The following is a 16,113-nucleotide window of genomic DNA, read 5'->3' as shown; positions in this document are numbered from 1 at the left end:
TTTGGCAGAGTTGCTACAGCGAAAAGGGAATTCTAATACACTATTGGAGAAAATGGTAAATTCGTTCAGCCACTGTGGAAAGCAGTTTGGAGGTTTCTCTCACAGAACTAAAAGTAGAACTGCCATTCAACCCAGCAATCCCATTAGTTGGTTAAATATCCACTTCCCACCACTAAAAAATCATTCTACCAAAAAGACACATGCACCCAATGTTCACTGCAGCACTATTCACAATAGCAAAGATATGGAATAAAACCAGAAGCTCATCAATGATGCACTGGATTAAGAAAATGTAGCACATATACAATATGGAATACTATGCAACTATAAAAAGAACAAAATACTGCCCTTTGCAGCAACATCGATGCAGCTGGAGGCCATTATCCTAAGCAAACTGATGCAGAAACAGAAAACCAAATACTACATGTTCTCACTTATAAGTGGGAGCTAAACATTGGGTACACATGGACATAAAGATGGGAGCAATAGACAGTGGGGACTATAAGAAGGGGGACTGGGTTGGACAATGGTTGAAAAATGACATGCCAGGTACTATGCTCATTACCTGGGTGATAGGTTCAACTGCACCCTAAACCTAAGCATTATGCAATATACCTGTGTAACAAACCTGCACATGTACTCCCTGAATCTGAAAGTTAAGAAAGAGAAAGAATAAGATGAAAATAAAATGCCCTTTATAACTTGCAATAAAAAAACACCAATAACATTCTTCACAGAAATGGAAAACACAATCCTAAAATTCATATGGAACTGCAAAGAAGCTAGACTATACAAGCCAAGCCTGAGGGAAAAGAACAGAGCTGGAGGCATCACTCCACCTGACTTCAAAATATATTACAAGGTTACAGTAACCAAAAGAGCAAGGTCTTGGTATAAAAATAGAAAATTAAACCAATGGAACAGAATAGAGAATGCAGAAATAAATCCACATATTTACAGACACCTGATTTTCAACAAAAGTATCAAAAACATACATTGGGGAAAGAACCCTCTCTTCAACAAATGGGGCTGGGAAAAGTGGGTATCTGTAAAAAGAAGAATGAAACCAGGTCCCTATCTTTCACCATATACAAAAATCAACTCAAAATAGATTAAAGACTTAAACATGAGATCCAAAATTATAACACTACTACAAGAAAATATATGGAAAATGCTTCAGGACATTGGTCAAGGCAAAGATTTTATAGCTAAGTTATCACGGGCATATGCAAAAAAAAGCACAGGTATAAAAACAAAAATACATAAGTAAAGCTATATTAAAATTAGGTTTCTTCACAGCAAAGGAAACAATCAACAAAGTGAAGGAAACAACCAACAATTGTAGACTGGGAGAAAATATTTACAAATCTATTCATCTGAGAAAGGTCTAATATCTAGAATATGCCAGGAACTCAAACAACTCAACAGTAAAAATTGTTAATAATCCCCCCTGAAATGTGGACAAAGAATTTAAATAGACATTTCTAAAAAGAAGACATACGAATGTCCACAAATGTATGGAAAAGTACTCAACGTCACTAACAGGAAAATGAAAACAAAATCCCAAATAAGATATCGTCTCACCACAGAATGGCTACTATCAAAAAAATCAAAAAACAAAAAACAAAAAAACCAGAAGTAAAAAATCCTGGCGAGGTTGGAGAGAAAAAGAAAACTCTTATGCACTCGTGGAGGGAATGTAAACTAGTAAAACCATGGAAGTTTCTTAAAAAGCTAAAAACAGCTCTCCGCCAGACCGTCGCCGCGCCGCCATCATGGACACCAGCCGTGTGCAGCCTATCAAGCTGGCCAGGGTCACCAAGGTCCTGGGCAGGACCGGCTCTCAGGGACAGTGCACGCAGGTGCGCGTGGAATTCATGGACGACACGAGCCGATCCATCATCCGCAATGTAAAAGGCCCCGTGCGCGAGGGCGACGTGCTCACCCTTTTGGAGTCAGAGCGAGAAGCCCGGAGGTTGCGCTGAGCTTGGCTGCTCGCTGGGTCTTGGATGTCGGGTTCGACCACTTGGCCGATGGGAATGGTCTGTCACAGTCTGCTCCTTTTTTTTTGTCCGCCACACGGAATTGAGATGCTCCTTTAAATAAAGCGTTTGTGTTTCAAGTTAAAAAAAAAAAAAAAAAAGCTAAAAATAGAAGTGTCATATGATCCAACAATCCCACTACTAAGTATTTATCCAAAAGAAAGAAAATCAGCATATCAAAGGGATACCAGTATTCCCATGTTGATTGCAGCACTATTCACAACAACCAAGATACAGAATCAACCTAAATGTTCATCAACAGATCAATGTGGTTGATGAGTAAAGAAAATGTGGTATATGTCCATAGTGGAATACTATTCAGCCATAAAAAAGAATAAAATCATGTCATTTACAGCATGGATGAGGACATTAAGTGACACTAAGTGAAATAATTCAAGCACAGAAAAATAACTACTGTATGTTTTCACTCATGTGGGAGCTAAAATTTTAAAAAAAGTTCACGGAAGTAGAGAGTAGAACTGTGGGTATTAGAGGCTGAGAAAGGTAAAGGGGAGTAGAAGATGGGGAGAGGCTGGTTAATGGATACAAGATTACAGTTACATAGGAGGAATGAATTCTAGTGTTCTGTTGCATTGTAGGGTGAATATGGTTAACTAATATATATTTTTTTTGAGACGGAGTCTTGCTCTGTCACCCAGGCTTGGCGTGCAGTGGTGCAATCTCAGCTCACTGCAATCTCCGCCTCCGGGGTTCAAGCCATTCTCCTGCCTCAGCCTCCCAAACAGCTGGGATTACAGGTGTGTGCCACTACACCTGGCTTGGCTAGCTAATATTTAAAAAGCTAGAGGAGAGGATTTTGAAAGTTCACAACACAAAGAAATGGTAAATGTTTGAGGTGATGGAATATATTAATTAGCCTGATTTGACCATTATGCATTGTTTACACATATCAAAATATCACTGTGTATACTATAAATATGTACAATTATACAGGTCCACAAAAAATCAAAAGAAGCCAGGTGTGGTGTCACATTCCTGTGGTCTCAGCTACTTGGGAGGCAGAGGCAGGAAGAATTCTTGAGCCATGGAGGTCAAGGCTGGCCTGGGTAACATAATAAGACACCATGTCTAAAAAAAAAATACATCAATAAAAATAAAAGCAAAATCATTCATCCTATATACAGACTATGGGTGAAACTTAGTGACTTGCTTCTAATGAACAGAAAGTGTTAAAAGTGATAACCATGTGGCTTCCAACATTAAGTTAGAAGAGGCTCTCTACCGCAGACTGCTCACCCTTGGACCCCAGCCCCCATGCTGTGAGGAAGCTTAGGCCACAAAGAGAGCCTAGGAGTTCCAATGTAGGTATTTGGGCAACCTGCCCCAGCTAAAGTTCCAACCAACAGCCACCATCAGCAACAGACATCTTAGTGAACAAACCTTCAGATGATTCCAGTCCCTCAGCCTTTGATTTATCCCAAGTGAAGCTGAAGGGAGCAGAGGCAAGCTGTCCCGGCCAAGGTTTTCCCAAGCCACAGATTGGTGAACTAAACGAATGTTGTTCTTAGCCACTCAACTTTGGGTTATTTGTTAGGAAAAAATAACCAGAAAAATAAATTTAAACAAGGAGACAACAAGAAATAGAATAACATACCCAGTAGAAATTAGTCTCCTTTAAAGTAAGATCTAAAAAATGTTGAGGTTAATTTATTAATGACAAACAACTCTAATGGGAAGCAGCATACAACCAGGAGAAGGATGTAAGAACTACTGCAGAGGAAGTTTAGAAAAAGTTCCTTTCGATTACAAATTCTGATGACTAAGCCAGTGAGGCTTTTAGAATTTGTCCCCCGAGTTATGAAATAAGGAAGATGAAGAAGGAAGGAGATATATAATTTGAAGTATAAAGTTGAAAAAAACAGAAATATTTGATTAATAACCAAAAATCAGACATTGTACCTGATTTCAATGAACTGAAATTCTAAAAGTGATAAGCAGCTTTGGATATTTATTAATCAATCTAGGATTCAATCTTCATTTCCATTTCCTCAGTGAGAAAATTAACAAAATATTATGGAATCAGTTTTAACAATCTCAGAAGTAAAAATGTAGTGTCCTTTGAGTGTTAAGCTATTAAATGCAATTTCCCCTTTACCTTACTTCAAGCTTATTTGTATGGAGAAGGGAAGAGCATCTCATCTTTATGTTGTATCAAAATGCTTCTCCATATCATACAAATTGGCTCTGAAATTTTGAAATTTATACAACTAATTCAACCATTTGTTTCGATAAATGCCTGGACATGACCTGATTTCCAGTTGCTGCACTCCTGGAAGTTGTTCTTTGAATGGGTTGAAGTATTTATTCAATGAATTATGTATTGAACTATAAAAGCATAGCTATGCATCTCTATTTAAGCAAAAGGAGGTAAATGCAGGGAACTCTGGTTTCTGAGAATGTAGTATCTGTGCCAAGAAGAGGATTCAGCTCCGGGAGTGTACAAGAGAACCAGGTGCTGGGTCAAAAGAGTATCTAACTGTAAACTGCAACATGATGAATTAGCTCAATTTCCAATGAGGAAAGATGACAGCCTAGACTTAATCTTGCCCTTCATAGATAGTTAAAATCTACACATGACTCTATGACTTACAATGAGTTAATAAAAACATAATGCAGTAAATAGGAGACGGAGTCAGCATATCCTGTGACCAAGATTTGATGGAAATGGGAATGAAGAGAGAGGCACTGGGTGAGAGACAAAAGGTATGACTGGAGAAAAAAAATTAATGGGATCTGTCTTCGTAAGCCTGACTCTCATCATGTCATGGAGTCAGCAAGGCATAAGCTGGCCATACACTCCTTCAAGAAGCAAAAAGTGAAATTAAAGACATTCTACTACTTGAATTTCTATTCTTACATAAGACAACTGGTAATAAGCAACAGGACTGAAAATGAATTTTCCTAAAATGTGATTTGCTACTGGCATAAGGATAGACATAGCTCAATATATTAGAACTGAGAATCCAAAAACAAACACACACTTTTATGGTCAAGTGATTTTCAACAAGGGTGTAAAAAAAATTAAATGAGAAATGAATAGATGTTTCAACAAATGGTTCTGGGAAAACGGTATATCCACATGCAAAAGAATAAAGGTGGACTTCACCAAATGTCATACCTAAAAGTAACAAAATAGAACCGCTAAATGTAAGAACTAAAACTATAAAATTCCTAGAAGAAAACATAGCCATAAATCTTTGTGACTGCAAAACAAACAAACAAAAATTAACTGGACTTCATCAAAATGTGAAACTTCTGTGCTTGAACAGAGACCATCAAGAAAGTGAAAAGGAGGCTGGGCATGGTGGCTTATACCTATAATCCCAACACTTGGGAGGCCGAGGTGGGAGGATTGCTTGAGCTCAGGAGTTCAAAACCAGCCTGGACAACATAGTGAGACCTTCTCTCTACAATTTAAAATTATATAAATTTTAAAAACATAATAAATCATAAAAAAGAAAATAAAAAGGAAAGCCATTGAAAATATTTGGAAACATATCTGATAAGGGACTTACACCTAGGGTATATAAAGAACTCTTAAAATTCAGAAATTTAGGACAACCCAATTTTAATGTGGGCAAAAGATTTGAACAGATATTTCTCCAAAGAAGATATACAAGTGGCTCATAAGCACATAAAAAGAGGCTTAAAGTCATTCATCATTAGGGAAATGTGAATCAAAACCACAATGAGGTACCACTTCATACCTCTAGGTTGGAATCCTTTTTCAATCAAAAATATGAAAAATGTTGGCAAGGATGTGGAGAAATTAGAACCCTCATACAATGCTGATGGGAACATAAAATGGTGCAACCACTTTGGAAAGCAGACTGGCAGCTCCTCAAAAGGTTAAGTATAGTGTTACCATATGACCCAGAAATTCAACTCATATGTATATACCCAAGAGAAAGGAATACATATACAAACACAAAAACTTGTAAATAAAAGTTCACAGCAGCATGATTAATAATAGCCAAAACATGGAAACAACCCAAAGGTCCATCAACTGATGAATGGCTAAATAAATTAGTGGTATGTCCATACAGTGGAAAATTACTCAGCAATAAGATGAAATTAAATACTGATACATGTTACAACACAATGAACCTTAAAAATGTTATGCTAAGTAGAAGAAGCCAGTCACAAAAGACCACCACACATTGTGTGATCCAATTGATACGTGGTGCCCAGAATGGGCTAATCTATGGAAACAAAATAGATTGCTGATTCTTTTCAGGGTCATGAAAATGTCCTACAATTGATGATGTTGACGGTTATGCAACTCTGTGAATATATTAAGAGACCATGAATTGTACACGTTCAATGGGTAAACTGTATGGTATGAGAATTCTCTCTCAGTAAACTTGTTTTTAAAAATTCAGTGGTAGAATCTAGATATATCTCTTAATTCTCTACTTTGGATGTACATACTATACATGATTTGTTAAAAAGCACAATATATTTAAAATGAAAGGAAAATAAAGGAAGTACCTAACATTTCAAGTAGTTTGTAAATTAAAACATTTGCATTTGGGAGAACAGTACTATGGCCTTTCTGTACCAGTTATCCTGAAATTCATGAAATAAATATACACAGATTCTGTACCCATTCACAAAAGTAAAGATAAGAAATAAGACAATTTTCTGGAACATTCTATTAAACATTATCCTATAATTTAATCTGGCTTGCCTCACCATGGCAATAGAGAAATCACTAAAAAAATACTACTTCACAGGAAAAAAAAAAGCCTCTCAACTTCTGTGAGGAATACTGAATAATTCCCAATTTTCCTAAGGATCTTTGGAAATGATCCTTATTTTTAAAATGTATGTACTTATGAGGAGAAAAGGACAGAATGAAAGCCAGAGGTTAAGAAACAAGTGTATTATAAAGATAATTAAATTGTAATAAAATGAATTATAATAAAAATACAAAAGAAAGCTATCCACTGCAATCAGTATCCTAAAACATCTGACATTATTTCACCACCTATAGATTAACTGTTGACATGTTATGTTTCATACATACTTCACTTCTGATTTGACCCAATTTCTTCTTTGAATCCTGTGTCTCATCTAAATTAATGTGACAACGTGAGGTAGCCTCTGACGTAGGTTGTTGTTTTAGGAGATCGGTCCATTCTTGTTGGAATTCTCTCATAACTACCTGTGAAGGTATTTTTTGTTACTGATTTATAAATCACCTTATTATTAAATTATGGTAGTAAGATTTAACTCTAACTTATATACTTTGAAAAACATCAACACATACATGATTCGCCTTCTTTTCCTCATGTGCACACATTCTTGTTTATTACTGAATTTAGTTCCGGACAAAGAAGGTGTTATCTTCCTGCCAAATCGGTTTTCTGTTAACTTAGGCAATAGATTCAGCCCACTACTCACTCTTCCCTGAAACATCTGCAGTGCTTAACAACCTACTGAAGTCTCAAAAAGAATTTGATACGTGGGTGGGGCTGCTGGTGGTACATCCCACACTGGTAAAATGTTTTCCCTGTTTTTTATTAGAAGCTCAAATCAACCTCAGAGTTCCTTCCATATTCAATTGCCTGCTCAGATCTTCTAAAAGATTCCTATCTCACAATACAAGTAAAATTCCAATGGCCTTTGAGGCCCTAGGTAACCTGGCCTCTACCTCCCTCCTGATCTCAGCTCCTACAACTGTCTCACCGATTCAGTCCATTCCTGCTATATGTGAATCCTGCCACTTCTGATTAGTTTGAAAATGGGACTCAATGCCAAACAAATAAATCACAGATAGCCACAGTTACCTTTGTACTATCAAAGTTATATCCGAATGATAGGCAGTGAGCCTTGAAATGAAAATTATGAGCAAATTCTTTGTAAAAACATTCAAAGTAAATTATAAATACCAGTGGTAAGATTAAATGTAACATGGCTTTGCTGAAATTCACATCTGTCCCAAATTATGATTTAATAAAAAGTAAATGCTTTTAGGCCGGGCACAGTGGCTCACGCCTCTAATCCCAGCACTTTGGGAGGCCAAGGCGGGCGGATCACCTGAGGTCAGGAGTTCGAGACCAGCCTTGCCAACATGGCAAAACTCCGTCTCTACTAAAAATACAAAACTTACAGATCAAAATTCCATCTCAAAAAAAAAAAAAAAAGTAAATGCCTTTAAAGAATTGAGAGGTCATAACAAGTAATTTGAGACTGAAATCGTCTCAGATTTAAGTCAAATTGATATGAATAAAAATAAAATTATACCAACTTAAATACATTACAAAATTACTGAAGGAAAAGTATTATGAGATACAGCAGTATACTTCAGTTCACCTAGGAAATGTGGAATTAACGGTCAAAGCAACCCTCCCCACTGAATCTTAATTTCAAAATACTCATGTCAGGTATGAGCATTTCTGTTTATCTGCTTCATCATGGTATTAAAACATGGCCACATAAAGGCATTGCAATGATCATTTCAGCAGCATAAGACTACATCATGAGTATTAGTCTGTACCTATTAACACTGTAACTGAACTTGAAATTTCATAGGTGACACAATTTCTTTATGCAAAGTAAAGCATCTTTCAGGTTTAACTTCTTTTTCACTGGTACATTTCTAGGCTGATACAGCAAATACATTTATGATCTATACATTTTATATTCAACTAGATACAACATTTAGCCATAACCAAATATTACTTTACATTTTCTTTCAGGAAGGTTGAAAAATATTTTATCTTTCTTAATACTTACTTTTCTTCCTGCTTTCTCTTTCTCACATTGATCCATTCTTTCTTTTAAATGATTATATTCATCCATCAGCTCCTTGTTCTTCTCTTGTAGTGAAAGAATCTGCTTTTCACTCTCAGCTTGAAGATTTTTGGCAGCAGAATGAAACTGGTCTTGGATAGTACTGATTGTCTTTTCTTGACTGTTAGCTTTCTTGTGAGCATCATCCAGTTGCTGTCGAAGCAACATATTTTCACTTTGTAGTTGAGATAATCTCTCCTCTACAGATTCCTGCTTGGCAATGTATTTCTTCAGTTTGCTTTGTTCAATTTGGTACATTTGTTCAGTTTCTTTCTTCTGACACTGTGTTTGGCTGAGGTCTCTTTGCACACGTTCCAAAATCAAACTCTCTCTTCCAAGAGCATCTCTTGTGTTATGGAGCTGAATTTGTAGCCTGTTAATTTTACTTTCAGCATTAGAAAGTTTTTCAGAAAGAATCTCATTCTTAGCTTGTAGGCCAGACATATCAACCTTCATTTTGTCATGTAAACGAACCCACTCTTGTCTTGTTCTCTGGAAATCAAGTTTTAGGTCTCTTGCTGTCTGACTTTGATCACAGTCACGTACAGCAGCAGCCAGTCTACAACGGTATGATTCCATTTCTATTTCTAGTCTTTCTTGGTTCTGTTTCCCATTCTCCAGTTCAGAATTGAGTATTTTGTTCTCAGCTGTCAGATTGTTCAGCTGTCCACTGTACTGGAGTATTGTTTCTGTTAATGTTTCCTCATTTAGTTTTATAATTTTTTGAAGGTTATCATTCTTTTCTTTCACAGCCTCAATGTCCTCAAAATATTTCTTTTCCTTTTGCTTGTTCTGATTTTTTATTGTATCTATTTCCAGTCTCAGCAAGGCAATTTCTTCCTGCAACATGCAATTTTCATGAAAGAGATCCTTTTCTTTCTGATGCCTATGAGAAATCTAAGTAAGAAAGGAAACATTCAGTAGCACTCAATAAAATGACAGATTATGATTTTCTCTGAAATTAAATAACCTATACATGTATACAATGAAAAGATTGCCATAAGTGGATATCCAACTGGAAAAAAATATTCTATCGAAACTTCAAACCTCATAGAGCATAAATTCCCAAAACTTCATAAGTTTATTTGAAGACAATGAATCCATGAATGTAGAACATAAATAACTACAGAATTTTTAAGCATCTCAGAATTGGAAAAGACGGTCTCCAAATTACAGCAAACTCAAAGGCATTAAAGATTAATAAATTTGACTACATTAAAAAATTGGCTTTACACTCTGACATCTAACCTATACACCACCCTATAGTAAAAGCTGTAGCTTTGCATATATCTGGACAGAGGAAATGTTCCAACGTTCTTTAAGTTCTTTTTTTCCTGAGAATATTCTATAGCTATTAATTTTTCTAACATTTTTCTCATCAGTTATATAAGAATTACATTTATTCATAAATGCTAAATCTAAGCATTATATTAAGCTATTTTTTTTTTTCGAGATAGGGTCTCCACTCCATCACTCAGGTTAGAGGGCAGTGACGCAATCAAGACTCACTGTAGCCTTGGCCTCCCGGGCTCAGGTGATCCTCCCACTTCAGCCTCCTGGGTAGCTGAACTAGAGGCACACACCCCCACACGCAGCTAAATTTATTTGTACTTTTTGTAGAGATGGGGTTTCGCCATGCTGCCCAGGCTGGTCTGGAACTCCTGGGCTCAAGTGATCCACCCACCTCGGCCTCCCAAAGTGCTGGGATTACAGGCGTCAGCCGCTGCACCTGGCCTTGTACCAAGCACTTATACATGTATCACTGAACTCATTTATATCACAATTCTGAAAGGAGAGGTCAAAAAATATGCAAGTTGCAGGATTTTCCCTAGGTCCCCTTACTTTACTTCTAGTGCTCTTCCACCAAACCACAATTACTTCTGTGTTGTGTATATATAAATATAAAAGAGGCTTATTTCAAAACACGTGGTAAAAAAAGAAGTTACAGAGCTTTTCTTAGAAAATCATGAGATTATCTGTTATTACAATAACTTACGTTTCCTCTTTATAATGCCTGAAACAGAAATAAGCATGAAACAGGGTGAAATACACTGAACTATTTTTCTTTTCTTTCTTTTTTTTTTTTTTGAGACGGAGTCTCGCACTGTTACCCAGGCTGGAGGGCAGTGGCCCAATTTTGGCTGACTGCAAGCTCCACCACCCAGGGTTCACGCCATTCTCCTGCCTCAGCCTCCCGAGTAGCTGGGACTACAGGTTCCCGCCACCACGCCTGGCTAATTTTTTTTGTATTTTTAGTAGAGATGGGGTTTCACCGCGTTAGCCAGGATGGTCTTGATCTCCTGACCTCGTGATCCACCCGCCTCAGTCTCCCACACACTGAACTATTTTTCTAAGAAAAAACACTTACCAATAAATTATCACCAAGTTTATATTATGGCATATCATTGTTTTCAAAGCTCTTTGCACTGAAATGAGACGCTACTTGGAGCAAACTGTTACTCTCCTCAAAAGTAAGGGAAACGGCATCTGAAGTACGGCCTCTGAACTGGCTATACATTTCATCCTTATTGCAAGTGGAAATAATAATCTAACCTCTCCATTAATATATTAGGAAGATGAAATAATGTCTGAAAACTAGAACGTCTGTTGTTAGTAGCAAGGATTTTGAGATTGTGGAAAGATCATTAATTCTATGAAAAATAACAAATGTTTCTCCTTTGGATAAGGCCACTGAGAATGTCACTACTTGACTCTTGCAAACAAATGGAGTTGAATTAAGAACATGACTTTATTCAATGAGCCAAAAATGCCAGAACCACCATCACCACCCCCAAATGTGTGTGTGTGTGTGTGTGTGTGTGTAGTTCAAAAATCCATTGTACTTTCCAAGTTGCACAGAGTTGTTTTTTAAAAATATATTCACATACAAAAAATATTTGAAAATGACTAAAGAAAATACCTCAGAATTCATTTTCTTTCGAGCCATTTCTAGTTCCTTTTGTTTACTCGTCAGAATCTGATCTTGTAATATTCTGGCATCCTGTTCTTCAGAAAGTTGCTTCTGGGCATCGTTTCTCTCCTGCACAACCTAGAGATAACATGGAGGTTTTGGTCTAATAGCACTGAAAAAGAAAATCTAAAAGGTTAAGAGCAGAGCCTCTCTTATAAAACGGTTAAAAAGAAGTAGCCTGTTAAAACACAAGAACTTTTATCCCTCAAGAATCACTCAAATCTTAATTGCATACATGACAGCTAAATCTGTCAAAGAGGAAAAACAGTTCTTAACTACGGGAAGATACAGCATTATGAAATAAAATTTCTTTCAAAACATTTAACTAGTGTCCTTATAGTTTCAAAGGTATTTAGCCTGTATTTTAACATAAAAAATGTGTAAATGAACAGCTATATTAGTGATTAAACTCAACTTATCCTCCAGTCTAAAAACACAGACTGAGCATCTATTAGATGACAAGGTTTACAGTAAATAATTTTATCTATAAATGTCATAGTTCGTTCTTAAGAGGAAATAACAGTTTTGGTTTATTTTAAACCTAAATGATATACATGAAGCCAAAAAATTATAAGTAATACCGATGAAACATAAAGTTAGAAAAATGAAGTTTACACCAAAGATTAATTTACCAGATCCAAGTTATTTCTTACTGTCCTCAATTCCTTAACAAGTCTTCTCAGATTCCATTTAAGTTGTTGCTTTGTTTCAACCACTTTCCCACACTCCTCTTCTTTTATTCTTAACTGTTCACTATCTTTATTATACAACATATCGGCATTTCTTTTCTCCTCATTTTCTTGTTTTAAGGCAAGTCTGCAGTTAAACATGGATTACATTAAAATGTGTTTTGTTAAAAAATAAAAAAGTTTATTCTGTGATCTGGCTCTTCCCATGTGGGTTTATTATCCTCATAAAAACTCCTATGCTCTTGTTTCCTTTCTAGTTCTCATGTTTTTAATTTCTCACTTTGATCTCTTCCAAGGGACATATATATTTGAGAGGTAGTGAGGAAAGAAATATTGCATTAACTGGTAAGTTTCTGTTACTAGTAACCCTGGTAAATATTATGGAAAAGCATATTTGAAATTTTTCAGTAAAGTTACAAGTTGAAAATTACTTCTTTTTCACGTTATGCAAGTTGAAAATTAATTAGAACAGATCATTTAGAGTTAGCTAATTTAAAAGAAGTTACTGTTTACAAACAAGTTTAGAAATTCACTAGAAATGCATTTTCATCTTCATGAAATAGTGTATGTGTAGTCATAAAAATGATTTACAGTGTAAGATAACACCTTCAGATGTCATTCACACAACATGTATCTGCAGATTACTATAATCCAAGACTAGCCTAAGCTGTCTATAACTGTTACCCCATCCTTTTTATGTTTCTCTTTTGGGTAACACTTTCAACTTATCTTCTTGATTCTTAAGTATTTCATCACCAATTTTAAAATCCCTTTTTGGAACAAGACAGGATCTAATATTTAATTTAAAAGTAAAGGATAATATGTGTTTCAACAATGAATTTGGAATTAATTTTATCTGCATATGAGAGATATGGAATAAAATAATCATCAATTACTGTCCATTTTACTTATTTTGTGCATATTTAGAATAAAACTGGGAAGTCCTAGCCAGAGCAATCAGGTAAGAGAAATAAATAAAGGGCATCCAAATTGGAAAAGACAAAGTCAAACTATCTCTGTTTTAGCTTAGAAAACCCTAAAGACTCCTAGATTTAATCAATGAAATCAGTAAAAGTCTCATGTTACAAAATCAATGTACACAAATCAGAAGCACTAGTAAACATCAAGAATGACCAAGGTGAGAATCTAATCAAGAACCTAATCCCTTTTACAACAGCTGCAACAACAACAACAACAACAACAACAACAACAACCTAGGAATATACTTAACAAGGAGGTGAAAGATCTCTAAAAGGAGAATTAGAAAGCACTGCTGAAGGAAATCATAGATGACACAAACAAATGGAAATATGCCCTATGTTCATAGATTAGAAGAATCAATATAGTGAAAATGATCATATTAACCAAAGCAATCTACAGATTCCATGCAATTCCTATTAACATACCACTGTCATTCTTCACAGAATTAGAGAAAGTACCCCTAAAATTCACAGGGAATCAAAAACAAGCCTGAATAGCCAAAGCAATCCCAAGCAAAAAGAACGAAGCCAGAGACATCACATTACCAGATCTAAAACCATATGACAAGGCTAAAGTAACCAAAACAGCATGGTACTTGTATAAAAGTACATACGTAGACCAATGGAACAGAATAGAGAACCTAGAAATAAAGCCAAATATGTATAACCAACGGACCTTTCACAAAGCGTACAAAGACATAAACTGGGCAAAGAACACCCTATTCAATAAATGGTGTTGGGAAAATTGAATAGCCACATGTAGAAGAATGAAACTGGATCCCTATCTCTCACCATATATAAAAATTAACTCAAGAAGGATTAGGCCTAACATGTGGCTCACATCTGTAATCCCGGTACTTTGGGAGGCCAAGGCAGGAGAATGACTTGAGCGCAGAAGTTTGAGACCAGCCTGGGCAACATAATGAGACCTCATCTCTACCAAAAAAAAAAAAAATATATATATATATAAAATATGTATTATATATAATATGTATGTGTGTATGTATATGTGTGTGTGTGTGTGTATATATATATATATATATATATATGAGAAACTACCTACTGAGGTACAATGTGTACTACTCAGGTGATGGGCGCACTAAAATCCCAGATTTCACCACCATACAATTCATCCATTTAACCAAAAACCAAAATATATATATGTGTATGTGTGTGTGTATATATATATATATATACACACACACATACACATATATATATTTTTTTTGAGACAGAGTCTCGCTCTGTCACCCAGGCTGGAGTGCAGTGACACGGAGGCCAAGGTGGGAGAATCATCTGAGGTCGGGAGTTCAAGACCAGCCTGACCAACATGGAGAAACCTTGTCTTACTAAAAATACAAAATTAGCCAGGCGTGGTGGCAATGCCTTTAATCACAGCTACTCAGGAGGCTGAGGCAGGAGAATAGCTTGAACCCAGGAGGCAGAGGTAGCCATGAGCCGAGATCACGCCATTATACTCCAGCCTGGGCAACAAGAGTGAAACTCTGCCTCAAAAAAAAAGAAAAGAAAAGAAAAGAAAAGCCTTCTGCACAGCAAAAGAAATAATCATCAGAGTAAGAGAACCTACAGAATAGGAGAAAATATTTGCAAACTATGCATCTGACAAAGGACAAACAAATCAGCAAGAAAATGCAAATAATCCCATCAAAAAGTACACAAATGACATGAACAGACATTTTTCAAAAGAAGATGCACAAATGGCCAACAAACATATTTAAAAATGCTCAACAGCACTAATATTCATGGAAATACAAACTAAAACAACAAGGAGATATCACCTTACTCCAACCAGAATGCTCATTATTAAAAAGTCAAAAAACAATAGATGTTGGTGCAGCTGTGGTGAAAAGGAAATGCTTATACACTGCTGGTGGAAATGTAAATTAGTACAACCTCTATGAAAAACAGTAGACAGATTTCTCAAACAACTAAAATAGAGCTACCATTCAATCCAACAATCCCCTACTGGGTATCTACCCAAAGGAAAAGAAATCATTATATCAAAAAAAAAAAAACACCTGCAAACATATGTCTATTGCAGCACATTTCACAATTGCGAAGATACGGAATCAACCTAAGTGTCCATCAACCAATGAATGGAATAAATAATATGTGGTATATATATGTCATGGAGTAATTCTCAGCCATAAGAAAAATGAAATAATGTCTTTTGCAGCAACTTGGAAGGGACTGGAGGCCATTATTCTAAATGAACTAACTCAGGAATGGAAAGCCAAATAAAACCACATTCTCACTCATAATAGGGAGTTAAGCTATGGGTGCACAAATGCAGACAGAGTAGTATAATGGACATTGGAGAATCAGAAGTGGGAGAGTGTGGGAGGAGGATGAGGGATGAGAAACTACCTACTGAGGTACAATGTGTACTACTCGGGTGATAGGCACACTAAAATCCCAGACTTCACCACCATACAATTCATCCATTTAACCGAAAACCACTTGTATACCTAAAGCTATGAAATTAAAAAAAAGTTTTCAAAAAGAATAAAACTGTATAAATTTTTTGAAAATTACTTTGGGTTTAGAAAAGTGACCAGTTCATGCTCTGCTGCTTGAACTATAAATTAACA

General features: G+C 36.0%; 2 protein-coding genes across 6 annotated transcripts in view; one reads left to right on the top strand and one right to left on the bottom strand.

Annotated features, from left to right (window-relative positions):
* LOC100983898 (coiled-coil domain-containing protein 144A) overlaps positions 1 to 16,113 on the bottom strand; it is a 97,271-nt gene that overhangs the window by 35,741 nt on the left and 45,417 nt on the right. For 3 of the 5 annotated variants that reach the window (XM_063599210.1, XM_055101215.2, XM_055101216.2), the window contains exons 10-13: positions 12,465 to 12,648; positions 11,782 to 11,910; positions 8,805 to 9,758; positions 7,093 to 7,230 (exon numbers count right to left, since the gene is read on the bottom strand). In XM_063599210.1, the coding sequence (XP_063455280.1) occupies positions 7,093 to 7,230; positions 8,805 to 9,758; positions 11,782 to 11,910; positions 12,465 to 12,648 (1,405 nt within the window). The remainder of the gene's footprint in view (positions 1 to 7,092; positions 7,231 to 8,804; positions 9,759 to 11,781; positions 11,911 to 12,464; positions 12,649 to 16,113) is intronic. The other 2 variants (XM_063599211.1, XM_055101217.2) reach the window with 1 other exon arrangement.
* Positions 1,039 to 2,122, top strand: LOC117976524 (small ribosomal subunit protein eS28). The gene has a single exon (XM_034942244.3). It carries the CDS (start codon positions 1,776 to 1,778, stop codon positions 1,983 to 1,985), a length of 210 nt encoding a protein of 69 aa, XP_034798135.1. The 5' UTR covers positions 1,039 to 1,775; the 3' UTR covers positions 1,986 to 2,122.

This window comes from Pan paniscus, chromosome 19 (assembly GCF_029289425.2).
Source record: "Pan paniscus chromosome 19, NHGRI_mPanPan1-v2.0_pri, whole genome shotgun sequence".
NCBI lineage: Eukaryota > Metazoa > Chordata > Mammalia > Primates > Hominidae > Pan > Pan paniscus.
The sequence above is the reverse complement of the archived record's forward strand: the minus strand, read 5'-3'. Positions and strand labels throughout refer to the sequence as shown.